Source organism: Ahaetulla prasina, chromosome 4 (assembly GCF_028640845.1).
Source record: "Ahaetulla prasina isolate Xishuangbanna chromosome 4, ASM2864084v1, whole genome shotgun sequence".
Taxonomy (NCBI): domain Eukaryota; kingdom Metazoa; phylum Chordata; class Lepidosauria; order Squamata; family Colubridae; genus Ahaetulla; species Ahaetulla prasina.
This window is the reverse complement of record NC_080542.1, coordinates 6,067,716-6,080,517: the sequence shown is the minus strand read 5'-3', so window position 1 is coordinate 6,080,517 and position 12,802 is coordinate 6,067,716. Positions and strand designations below refer to the sequence as shown.

At 45.6% G+C, this 12,802-nt stretch overlaps 1 protein-coding gene across 2 annotated transcripts in view; it reads right to left on the bottom strand.

The window, feature by feature from the left end:
* Positions 1–1,434: 1,434 nt before the first annotated feature.
* Positions 1,435–12,802, bottom strand: part of HAUS4 (HAUS augmin like complex subunit 4) — a 41,549-nt gene continuing 30,181 nt past the window's right edge. For both annotated transcript variants that reach the window (XM_058183520.1, XM_058183521.1), the window contains exons 6-10: positions 10,326–10,422; positions 6,440–6,585; positions 5,007–5,137; positions 3,700–3,768; positions 1,435–1,694 (exon numbers count right to left, since the gene is read on the bottom strand). In XM_058183520.1, coding sequence (XP_058039503.1) covers positions 1,517–1,694; positions 3,700–3,768; positions 5,007–5,137; positions 6,440–6,585; positions 10,326–10,422 — 621 coding nt within the window. In that variant the 3' untranslated portion in view covers positions 1,435–1,516. The remainder of the gene's footprint in view (positions 1,695–3,699; positions 3,769–5,006; positions 5,138–6,439; positions 6,586–10,325; positions 10,423–12,802) is intronic.

Here is a 12,802-nt window from a genome sequence, read left to right as displayed (position 1 = left end):
CACCCACCAAATACTAGGATGTCATCAATTTAGCTCAGTGGGACTGAAAAATTTTAGCAAGGGGTTCTCTGCTTGGTTGCTGGGTGGGTGTGGCCATGGGGCGTGGCCTCATGCACCACTGCGGATGGGGTATTTTCACCTTCCCCAGGCTCCGGAGGCTTTCCTTGAGCCTTCAAGACGAAAACAGCCTCCCCCGGGCTTCAGAGGCCCTCTGGAGGCTGGAAATGGACCCGCTTCTGGACTTCTGGTAGACCCATTTTTTTGCCTTCCCCAGGCTCCGGAGGCTTTAGAGCCTCCGGGAGGGAGAAAACAGACTCCCCTGGGCTCTGGAAGCTGGAAACGGGCCCATTTCTGGACTCTGGGTAGGCCCGTTTTTCACCCTCTCAGAGCCTCCGCGCAGGCCCTGCACTTACCTCGCATCCAAAACGGGGCGCCTGGAGACTCCTGGGAGGGGTGGGGTGGGTGGGGCCAGCCAGTCCTTGCAACTACCGGTTCAGCGAACCAAATGTAAAATTAGCATCCAGTTCGCACGATCCGGCTGAATCCCACCCGTTTTAGCTATAATTTAATTAAGGCAATTTTGTGTGTTTCCATTTGTGTCTCCTGGACCGCTGTTCACAACCAGGAATGGTGGGCCCCAAAATGTTTCTTTTTCAAGCTAAGAACTGGGAATGAATGTGAAGAACTGGCAGGTACCCTAGGTCAGTTTTCCTCAACCTTGGCAACTTTAAGAGATGTGGACTTCAACTCCCAGAATCCCTTAGCCAGAATTGGATTCTGGGAGTTGAAGTCCACACCTCTTAAAAGTTCCCAAGGTTGAAAAACACCGTTCTGTGCTGGCTTATTAAAGGAGCATTTTTCCTGACTTCTGAATTAAGCAAAGACGGACATGTAAATAATTCTAGGTTCAACCGCCGGCCCCTCCAGCAGCCAAATCAGAGAAGGAGGAGGCATGGGAGTTAGGGTCAGCAGCAAGGCAACCTGGGAGCTCCGAGGGGGAAACGGGAATGGAGCTGTCAAACAGAGAAACAGAGGTGGAGCCTGGGCCGTCCATCAACCCTCAGATGGAGAGTCAACAACCCCCAGGTCTGGAGATGGTTGATGAGGAAGAGGAAGAACAGCTAGGTCCAGTGCCTGACATGCAGACACCAGAGGAGAGGAGAGCAGTGGAAATCTATAGGCTGATCCTCAGGACGGAAGAGCCACCACAGCTAGCGAACCCCCCCCCGTCCCAGCTCTGGGGATAAAAAGCAAGGGGGCAGAGATGAATAGATGTGGCAGACAACTATTCATCTCCCGGCTGCTGGCGTTCCTAATTAAAGGAATCTTTGCATTAACTTCAAACAATTTGTCATCAGAACACAAGGATTTTAAAATCATGTCCCGTGTCGTCGCGAGGTGGGCAGACAGGAAGAAGAAAGCAATCTAGACGTTTCAATTTTTTTATTGTGTGACGCATTTATTGCGCATCCTCTTTCAACTGTCCGCAAACGGGACGGGCGAGCGGTTGCCTCCTTCAGTCTTTGTTCAATTCGGCAAGCACCCACCGGCGGTTTTGAATAATTTCTTGCAACCGGGTGTATTCTTTTACTAACTCCTCAAATTCCGGCCCCAGGATCTCGTAATTCGAAAGGAACTTGCGAGAAGTGGCTAGATCTTGTTCTTCCTGGCTTAAGCTGCCCTGTAGTTTGTCCCTGGAGAAGAATGAAAGAATGGATAAAATGTACACAGGCAATCCTCGATTTATGGCAAGTCCATTTAGCGAACGCTCGAAGGGACAACGGCTCCTGAAAAAAGTGACAGGGTAAGTTTTTTGTCTTCACTGTGAGTTGTATTGTGTTGGATGGGAGGGTGCACTGAGGGAGCTCAACCAATCACATTGGTTGTGCAGTGACAATAAAGATTTGAATTTGAACTTGGGCCAGTCCTGGGAGCTAGGGAAAGCTCGGAGGCAGAGAGGGAGCTAGACAGCAGTGAGGCAGAGGAACAGCTGGAGCCCGTTCCCAGTGTGCGTATGCACAGAGCTGCCAGAAGACAAGAACAATTAAGAAAGCAGGGTCGACTCAGGAGTAAGGCCACACTTTGGAGAAAGATTGGCTCCTCCCATAGAACCTAAAAGAGGAGCAAACGGGATGTGGGCTTTTGCAGGAAGCAATTAGTTTATCTAGTTCCAAGATTGGAAAATTCTGTTTGTGACTCTCGGTCCCAAGTTTGGCCTTGCTCTGCGTTTGGAAATTGGTTCTCTGGCAGCGTTCCAAGTGAGGTAATTTAGGGGTGGATAAACATTCCTCTGAAAGACTGTTTGCCAAAGCCTTATTGACTGTGAACAGACGGAATTCAGTTGTGTTAATGAAAGAGGTTTTACCGGGATTAAGAATTTGCTTCATACTTTCTAAGGAAGCGTCGGTAAGAACAGGTCCCTTCATTCCATTCCATTCCATTCCATATCTTCTACTCTACTCTAATATATTATTCCATTCCATATTTTCCATTCCATTCCATTCTTTCTATTCTATTCTATTCTATTCTATTCTATTCTATTCTATTCTATTCTATTCTATTCTATTCTATTCTATTCTATTCTATTTTACTCTACTCTATTCTAATTTTCTATTCTATTCCATTCCATTCCATTCCATATTTTCTATTCCATTCCATTCCATATCTTCTATTCTGTTGTTCTGTTCTGTTCTATTCTATTCCATATATTCTATTCTTTCTATTCTATTCCATATTTTCTATTCTATTCCATTCCATTCCATATATTCTACTCTACTCTAATCTATTCCATTCCATATTTTCCATTCCATTCCATTCTTCCTATTCTATTCTATTCTATTCTATTCTATTCTAATTTTCTATTCTATTCTATTCCATTCCATATTTTCTATTCCATTCCATTCCATATCTTCTATTCTGTTGTTCTGTTCTGTTCTATTCTATTCTATTCCATATATTCTATTCTATTCCATTCCATTCCATTCCATTCCATTCCATTCCATTCCATTCCATTCCATTCCATTCCATTCCATTCCATTCCATTCCATTCCATATCTTCTATTCTGTTGTTCTGTTCTGTTCTGTTCTATTCTATTCTATTCCATATATTCTATTCTTTCTATTCTATTCCATATTTTCTATTCTATTCTATTCCATTTCATTCCATTCCACTCCATTCCATATTTTCTATTCCATTCCATTCTTTCCTGATCCTTTTCTATTCTATTCTATTCCATATTTTCTATTCTACTCCATTCCATTCCATTCTTTCCTGATTCTATTCTATTCTATTCTATTCTATTCTATTCTATTCTATTCTATTCTATTCTATTCTATTCTATTCTATCCTTTTATTCCATATTGTATTCCATTCCATTCCATTCCATTCCATTCCGTTCCGTTCCATTCTATTCTATTCACCGGGGGGGGGGGATTCACTTATCTTCCCTACCAGTTCGCGAATGTAAGCACACGCGCCACCTCTGCACATTACGTTTGCTCGGGTGGGCGGAGCCTCCCGCAGTCGCCACTACCAGTTCGCGCGATCCGGAGAACTGGCTGAATCCCAGCACCGATTCTATTCCTATTGTACTCTATTCTATATTCTATCCTATTCTATCCTATTCAATTCCATTCTTTCCTGATTCTGATTCTGATCCTTTCCTGATTCTGTTCTATTCCATTCCATTCTCAGCTCACCTGATCATCCGATGCACTTTCACTATCTCAGGTGTGTAAGTTTCCGACAGGATCTTCAGTTCCTCGAACCTAGAAGAAAGGGTTGGAAGAGAGTTTGCGGTGGGGGAATTGGTCGATTTCCATGCCTACCAGAAAGAGAGGGTCTTTCGCCACCGACCGCTTTATCTGGAGAAAGTTTTCTAGAAACCAACCATCCTTCAGCTTCTCCTTGACAACATACTATGGAAAGTTGCCCGCTGGAGCAGGGATGGCGAACCTTTGAGAGACCCGAATGGCCAAACGGCAACCCAAAACCCACTTAATTATCGCAAAGTGCCAATGCGGCAGTTTTAATCTGAATAATGAAGGCAGGGTTCAGCTAATTGTTCTAAGAAAAACGTGATAAATGCACTTTGATGCCCCTTCGTTTTTTTCCCCTGCTTTTGAAATATTACGGTTAGCAACAATAAAAAAGGAAAACTTTTGTAATATCATTTCTCTTCCCCTCCCTCCCTCCCCCCCCTCTTTCCCTTCTTCTCCCTCTTCCCTTCTCCCCTATTTCTCTTTCCTTCCCTCTCCCCCTCTTCTCCCTTTCTTTTTCCTTCCCTCCTCTTTCTCTCTTTCCGTCCCTCTTTCTCTCTTTCTCTCTCTTTCCCTCCCCTCTCCCTCTTCCCCCCTTTCTTTCCCTCTTTCTCCCTCTCTTCCCCCCTTTCTCTCTTTCCTCCTCTCTCTTCCCCTTTCTCTCTCCTTCCCTCCTTTCTCTTCCTTCCTCTTTCCCCACTCTTCGCACTCTCATCCCTCCTCCTCCTCTCTTCCCCTCTTTCTTTCTCTCTCCTTCCTCTTTCTTTCTCCTCCTCCTCCTCCCTTCCTCTTTCCCTCCTCTCTCTCTTCCCCTCTTTCTCTCCTTCCCCTTTCTCTCTTCCTCCTCCTCTCTTCCCCACTTTCTCTCTCTTTCCTCCTCTTTCTCTTTCCCTCCCTGTCTTCCCCTCCCTCTCTTTCTTCCTCTCTTCCCCTTCCTTCCTCCCTCTCTCTTTTCCCCTCCCTCTTTCTCTCTTCCCCTCCCTCCCTCTCTTTCCCCCCTTTCTTTCTCTTTCTCTCCCTCCCTCTCTCCCTCCCTCCGACTCTCCCCTCTGTAACGGAACGGAGCTGGGCTGGGGTGACAATGCCCATGCCCACAGAGAGGGCTCCGAGTGTCACCTCTGGCACGCCACCGTAAGTTCGTCACCACTACACTAGAGGAAAAGTCTATTAGGAGTTGTTTTCCTTGGGAAAAACGGCGTTAGGAGTCGCCCATTTTTGGCCTCTCAATTTCAGGCAAGGAAACTGACCTTATCTTGAGCAACATAGCAGTGCATTTAATCTCCATGTACTGGATGTTGACCTGGTCCAGTTCGGACTGGATCCCAAGGTGAAACTCACGGGCCATTCGCTTCAGGAGAGCCAAACAACGCAACAGGACCTGACACAAACGAATAACAAAAATGCAAGGAGACAATCACAAAGGAAGGAGCACAGCAACACTCTTAAGTTATCGTATACTGTTCATCCCTTGCACAGGTCCATCTTATGGGACAACTGCACCCTTTCCTGGAATGGCGGTCTCTCCTCACAATAATTCAAGCCTCATGTGAACCAATTCGGTTTAGTGGCTAAGTGCTGGGCCATTCACTAGGAGACGGGGAATTCTAGTTCCGCCTTAGGCATGAAAGCCGGCTGGGTGACTTTGGACCAATAACCAAGAGATGGTGAGTTCTAGTCCTCTCTTAGGCAGGAAATCCAGCTGGGTGACTTTGGGCCAATCACCGGGAGATGGTGAGTTCTAGTCCTCTCTTAGGCAGGAAAGCCAGCTGGGTGACTTTGGGCCAATCACCAGGAGACAGGAAATTCTAGTACTGCCTTAGGTGTGAAAGCCGGCTGGGTGACTTTGGGACAATCATCAGGAGACAGTGAGTTCTAGTCCCGCCTTAGGCATGAAAGCCGGCTGGGTGACTTTGGGCCAATCACCAGGAGACGGGGAATTCTAATCCTGTCTTAGGCAGAAAATACAGCTGGGTGACTTTGGGCCAATCACCAGGAGATGGGGAATTCTAGTCCCACCTTAGGCGTGAAAGCCGGCTGGGTGACTTTGGGACAATCACCAGGAAACAGTGAGGAGGAGGAGGAGGAGAAGGAAGGAAGGAAGGAGGGAGGAAAGGATGATAGATAGATAAATAGATAGATAGAAAGATGGTGGTTAAAGTGCTGGCCTAGAAACCAGGTGCCTGTGAGTTCTAATCCCACGTTAATAACCCAGCGTACCTCACAAGAAGTTCTCCCGGGTAAAATTGTTGCGGAAGGAAAAACAAGTATCTGGGTATGGTTGCCTCGAGTTATTACGAGCAATCATAAAAAGTCAGCTAAAAAACCCAATCGGATCAAAATCTCAATTGCAGGCGCCCGCGCCGACAAAATAAGGAGAGCTTCAGCCCTTTGGAGCATCGTTCGTTTCGTCGGTAACAGACTCCCGACCCGAGGATTTCGCGGCAAAGATTACAGGAGCCACAGATCATCTATGTGGGATTAAACCGTCCGCGGCTTCTTCAAAAATGCAAACCGGGTCTCTAACGCAGACGGCCGACTTCGAAAGGCTGCCTGTTTCAAAGCTTACCCTAATCTCGGCATTCCAAAACAAACTGGAAGTCCTTTACCCTGAGCAGAATGGATCCTTTGTTGGACAGGCCAGGAAAAAATAATTATATATATATATATTTGCACCTTCTACCTGGGGGTAAGCTGCTCTCTGCTGCTCCAGATACCCGATCAGCTCTTCATGCCGAGATCTGGCCTCCTTCAAATGCTGCTTCTCGGTGGCTAGACTCTCTGCCAAGGCCCCCAGCATAACCATCTGAGCTGCGGCTCCGACGTTACCTGCCGGAAGTAAATTCGGAAGGGACAAGAGCCAAGCGATAGAATCGCAAGAGTTGGAGATGGAAGGTATAAAAAACGAATTTAAAGAAAAAAAACCCCCCAAGATTGGGACTTTGTAGGTCAGGGATGTTGAAGTCCAGGCCTCGCAGGCCAGATCTGGAAAATGTAAGGGGCCCCTACGGTGGCCACTACAGCCACCACTAAGTTTATTCGAACAGCTGAGAATTAACTCATTCTCAGCGTAGTTCAAATTAAATTAAAGCAAATTCCTCCCAACACAAATTCCTCAGTCCTATCGCCAACCTTGGTCCAATTAGGCAAACTGCCAAAGGCCTTCCTCGGCAAAAGTTCAGAAGACACCGATACAAAAATAAATGCAAGAAAACGAAGCTATCAATGTTGTTTTCCGACAAAGAGCTCAAATGCTGTTGCTGGTCTTTTAAGCCTTATGGGAGGGGCCAATCATCTCTTGGCCTTACTCCTGAGTCGTCCTTTTTGCTTCAGCTGCTCTTGTCTGCTGGCAGCTCTTCTCATGCTTGCACTAGGAACAGGCTCCTCCTGTTCCTCTGCCTCACTACTGTCAGCCTCTGGAGGCTCCGGAGTCCGCACCTCACTCCCAGATGGCCCTGGCCCCACCTCAGCCTCCGACGCAGAGCCTTCATCTATGCCTTCCCCAGCCTCAAGGACTGGCCCACGCTCTTCCTCAGCCTCATCGCTGTCCGACTCTGTTGCCAGCCCTGCAGGCTGCTAGCGGATCACAACACTACCCAATGCGAAGAGAAAACATCGGGCTAGCAGTTTGAGGAGTGGTGTCAACCTGGCCAGGCCCATCCACTTGTCCACGCCCCCCCCCGGTCGTCCCCAAGGTCAACCACAGCCCTGATGAGGCCCTCAATGAAAGAGTTTGACACCCCTGTTGTAGGTCATTTAGTCCAACCACCACCCTCTCCCCACCCCGCCCAAGCAGGAGACCTTACACCACTGATGGCGGAACCTTTTAATACCAAGTGCCGAAAAAGTGGGGCGGAAACCTCGCGTGCGTGCATTTGCTTGTCAGAACCATGGTCCGGAAAAGCCGAACCTTTAGGTTCTGGCGCACATGCGCACCCGACAATCAACTCGCCAGTGCGCATACGCACTCCCGATTTTTAGCACAGCCGCGCACAAGGACAGTTGATCAGCGCGCGCTCATGCGCATACAGAAACCCAAAGGACAAGCAGGTGAGGCTGCGCGTGCTGGGCGACATGGCTTTACGTGCCACTTTGGGCATGCATGCCATAGGTTCGCCATCGTGGCGCTACACCGTTTCTGACAGATGGCAGTCCAGTCTCTTCTTGAACGCCTCCAGTGATGAAGCTCCCACAACTTCCAAAGGCAACTTCTGTTCCATCGGTTGATTGTTCTCACTGTCAGGAAATTTCTCCTTATTTCTAGGTTAAAACTCTCTTTGATCAGTTTCCATCCATTATTCCTTTGTCTGGCCTTCGGGTGCTTTGGAAAATAGCTTGACCCCCTTCCTCCTCTCTGTGGCAGCCCCTCAAAAATTGGAAGATGCTATCATGTCTCCCCTGGTCCTTCTCTTCACTAGACTAGCCATGTCCCTGCAACTGTTCATCGTATGTTTTAGCCTCCAGTCCCCTCATCATCTTGGTTGCTCTTCTCTGCACTTTTTCTAGAGTCTCAACATCTTTTTTTTTATAGCCTGGTGACCAAAACTGGATGCAGGACTCTAGGTGTGGTTTTACTCAGGCTTTATAGAATGGTGTTAGTACCTCCCTTGATCTTGATTGTATTGGTCGAGTTTTGGTCAACACACTATAAAAAAAAGATGTGGAGACTCTAGAAAAGAGTGCAGAGAAGAGCAACCAGGATGATGAGGGGATTGGAGGCTACAATATACGATGGACGGTTGCAGGAACCGGGCCTGGCTAGTTTAATAAAGAGAAGGACCAGGAGAGACATGATAGCATCTTCTAATATTTGAGGGGCTGCCCCAGAGAGGAAGGGGTATGTGTCAAACTTTTTTCCAAGGCTCCCAAAGGCCAGACAAAGGAACAATGGATGGAAGCTGAACAAGGAGAGATTCAACCTGGAAATAAGGAGAAATTTTCTTTTCTTTTTTTTTGTTGTATTTTTTTTATTTTTTTAATACAAACAAACATAATGTTATTTTAATATTCGGCCTTATGGTTTCAGATTTTTAAATTTCAAATATTGTGTTTTAATTTTTGTATATGTCTTTTTAACTTGGCTGTAAACCGCCCTGAGTCTTCGGAGAAGGGCGGTATAGAAATGTAAATAATAATAACAATAACAATAACAACAACAACAACAACAACAACAACAACAATAATAATAATAATAAAAAAAAAAAAAACATCTTCAATACAGATACAGTGTGTCGGTAGGTTGATTACAAATCTTTTGTGGAATTTCAACATAAACATATCATTAATTTGTCTAGTCTTACATTTTGTCAATCTAATATGTATCCAAATATTTTAATCAATTGATCCTTTAACTAACTATAATATTTCATTCTCTCATTTCATATCAAATATTCTAGATTAATATTTTATCTTATTACATCATTCATTCCATCATCTTAAATCGTGTCTTTCAACAATTCTTTCCTTATAAAAACCTCTCTCAAATCTTTTTTTAACATATTTTCCCTTCTAGCCATTGATAAAATAAATCCCATATCTTATAATATTGTTTTATCTTCCTGCTCTCTAATTTCAAATGTCAATTTACTCATTTCCGCACATTCCATTATTTTCTTAATAATTTCATCTTGCGATGGTCATTTCTCACTTTTCCAATTCTTAGCAAACACAATCCTAGCTGCTGTTACTACAGTCACAATCAAATATCTCAATAAATAAGGAGAAATTTTCTGACAGGGAGAACAAGGAACACATGGAATAGAAGTTGCCTTCGGAAGTTGTGGGAGCTTCATCCCTGGAGGCTTTCAAGAAGAGACTGGACTGCCATCTGTTAGAAAGGGTGTAGGGTCTCCTGCTTGGGCGGGGAGGGAGCGGGGTTGGACTGGATGACCTACAAGGTCCCATCCAACTCTGCTTAATTGGTTATCGGTTCATCCGGACCTTTACATTTAAGTTTTCTTGTCAGTTTTTTAAAAAGTGCCCCCCTCCCACACCTGGTGTCGTGTCCCACTCCTCCGCTGATGGCCGGGTCAGGGAAATACGAATCAGGCGTGCCTCTGCAGCTCTGCCAAAGTCCTAGCAAAGTCCTCAGGGCAGGCAGGAGACCAGAAAGTGACTTCAGCAAGATATGTTTAGACTTTGCCTGACTCAGAGAATGCCAGAAAGCAGGTCCTTTATATAGGCCATGGGGTGTGGCTCCATGACTCAGCACTTATCCAGGCCTGCCCCTCCCTTCCTTCTGTTGCCTCCGTCTATCAAGTCTTCTGACGAGGTCACTCCAGTCTGCAGCTGTTGGCAATTGACCTCCCTCAGGCTCACATGCTGTGGAGGAGGGGGAGGGGTCTAGTTGCTCCGTTTGCCTGGGCATGGAGCCAGAGCTGGGGGCTGGAGGTATTTCCTCCTCTTCAGCCTGTCTGGGCATGGAGCCAGGGCTGGGGCCGGGAGGCATACTAGGACATTCCTCCGTGTTCGGAAGCAGATAAGAAGGCCCCGGCTGTGGTGAGATCGGACGAGACACAACACCTGGGACTCGAGCCTGCACCTCATATGTACTATGGTTCCAAACTTACCACTCTCGGGACGATAGTAACTGAGCACGTCCAAACATTTGGCCTTCAGAAACTTCTCCACCTCGGCTGGGAGGTGTTTCTGCATTTGTTCCAGGTCCTGGAGAAAGACAGAAAGAGAAATATATTCCTTTCTCTGCCAAAACTTTCAATTTTATCACCTGCTCTCTCTAGGATTAGATAGTCCTCGACGTACGACCACCATCGAGCCCGGAAATTTCCATGGCTAAGCAAGACAGTTGTGGAAGTGACTTTCGCCCCGTTTCACGACCTTCCCTGCCACCGTTGTTCAGCGAATCGCTGCGGTTGTTCACTCAGGAACAACGGTTGCTAAGTGAATCTGGCTTCCCCTTTGCTGGTCAGAAGGTCGTAAAAGGGGGGAATCACGTTGAGCCCAGGGAAAATGCAACCATCATAAATCCGAATCGGTTTTGCCAAGCATCTGAATTTCGATCGTGTAATCACGAGTCGTGAGAGAGTGGTGCGGTGGCGCTCTCGCCTCACAATCAGGAGGCCGGGAGTTCGATCCTAGGTAGAGGCAGATATTTCTCTCTCTGGGCACACTGAGAATATATCTGCTGAATAAAACTCCGCACTGGCAACAAGGAAGGGCATCCGGCCAGTACACACACTGCTAGTTTCATTCAGTTGCCCAGACTCCATCCCACAAGGGATTATGGGATTGTGAAACGATGATAATGAAGAGTCGTATGAAAGAAAATTATAAGTCACCTTTTTCATGGCTGTTGCGACTTCAAACGGTCACTAAACCGACCGTCGTAACTCAAGAACTACCTGTATTAGGGATGTTATTGCAGGCAACGTTCCTCTGCTCAGAATTAAGACTTTTAGGCATATTCTTCATCGGGGGTATCCATTTTTAAGAAAAAGGTGAAAAATGAGTCATCTGGACCCAGATTGTTGGGGGGCAATAAGTTGACTTTGTATATAGTATACAAAATGGATGAAGACTATTGCCTGACATAGTGTAAGCCGCCCTGAGTCTTTGGAGAAAGGGCGGGATATAAATGCAAATAAAATAAATAAATAAATAAATAAATAAAATAAATTTCACCCATCCCATGCCTTTGATTGAACTTGTGACATAATAAGCAGACCTCAACATACAACTGTAATAGAGCCTTGTCCACCACAGTCGTAAATCGAGGAAGTCGTGATCATATTACCGTATGTGGTGGACATGTGTGGAAGCGAAAAGATACTGGACTTGTTCTGTTCCCCCCTCGCCTCCGTCCGAGCGATGGCTTAATTAGCCGGCACTATTAGCTCTGGCAGCAAACTAGCGAGCACCTGCCAAGTGTCTCTGTTATCTCCCTCGACACCGATGAGTCACCCAGGAACAAACAGTACTTCAGCTCTTAGTTAAGCAGTTGATTTGCCTGCTACGAAGAGGCACAGCAGCTCTTGCTGCCTTTATATCCTGTGGGGTGTGGCTCCATGACTCAGCACTTCCTAGGCCTGCCCCACCCCTGCTTCTGTTGTTCCCTCCTCTCCTGCCTACGAAACCTAGGGTCCAGCCAGGCCTGATTGCCATCAGCCGGGTCTGGAGGCGTGGCCTGGGGGGGTGGGGAAAGAGTCAGGGGACGGAGCCTCGTTATCTCTTCCATCTGGCCTGCCACTGGCTCCTGAAGCTGAGCCAGGGAAGCCGGTGCTCCCGAGGTAAGTTCTGACGGCCCTTCCCCTCCTCCCTCCCCGGCTTCCCAGGTCAATCTCAAGGTATTGTTATACATAAACCAAACATAGAATAAAATTTTCCTTCAATCCAAATAACCACATCCAAAGCTTTTCATCTCCCAACCTCCCATTACATAAAATAACTTTCTAATTATTCAAAGGCAATCTGATATTTCTTAATCTGATATCTGTTTTGTAGATAATCAATCCATTTTTCCATTCAATTAAATATCTTTCCTGCGTATTGTCTTTTAAAAGCGCTGAGATTTTAGCCATCTCAGCCAAATTAATAACTTTCAATATCCAATCTTCCAAATTTTTATCCTTTTAATTATTGGTATCATCTGGAACAGAAACAAAAATCTAGGTAACACATTCATTTTAATAGCAATCCTTCCCAATAGGGATAACTGCAATTTCTTCCAGCCACTCATATCATTCTGAACTTTTGCCATAGCAAGTCATAATTATTCTTATAAAGTTTTCTTGTTCGATGAGCTAATATAGACCCCTAAATATTTAACCTTTTTTACTACCTCAAATCCTGTCATTTCCTCTAGTTTTTGTTTCTGTTGTATAGACATATTTTTAATTATCACTTTTGTTTTATTCTGATTTATTTTAAATCCTGATACCTTTCCATATTTATCAATTACTTCCAACAAAAATCTACTTGAATTTATAAGATTTGTTAATGTAACCACTACATCATCTGCAAAAGCTCTAACTTTATACTCATGTTGTCTAATCTTAATTCCCTCTATTTTCGTTAATTCTCGTATTTT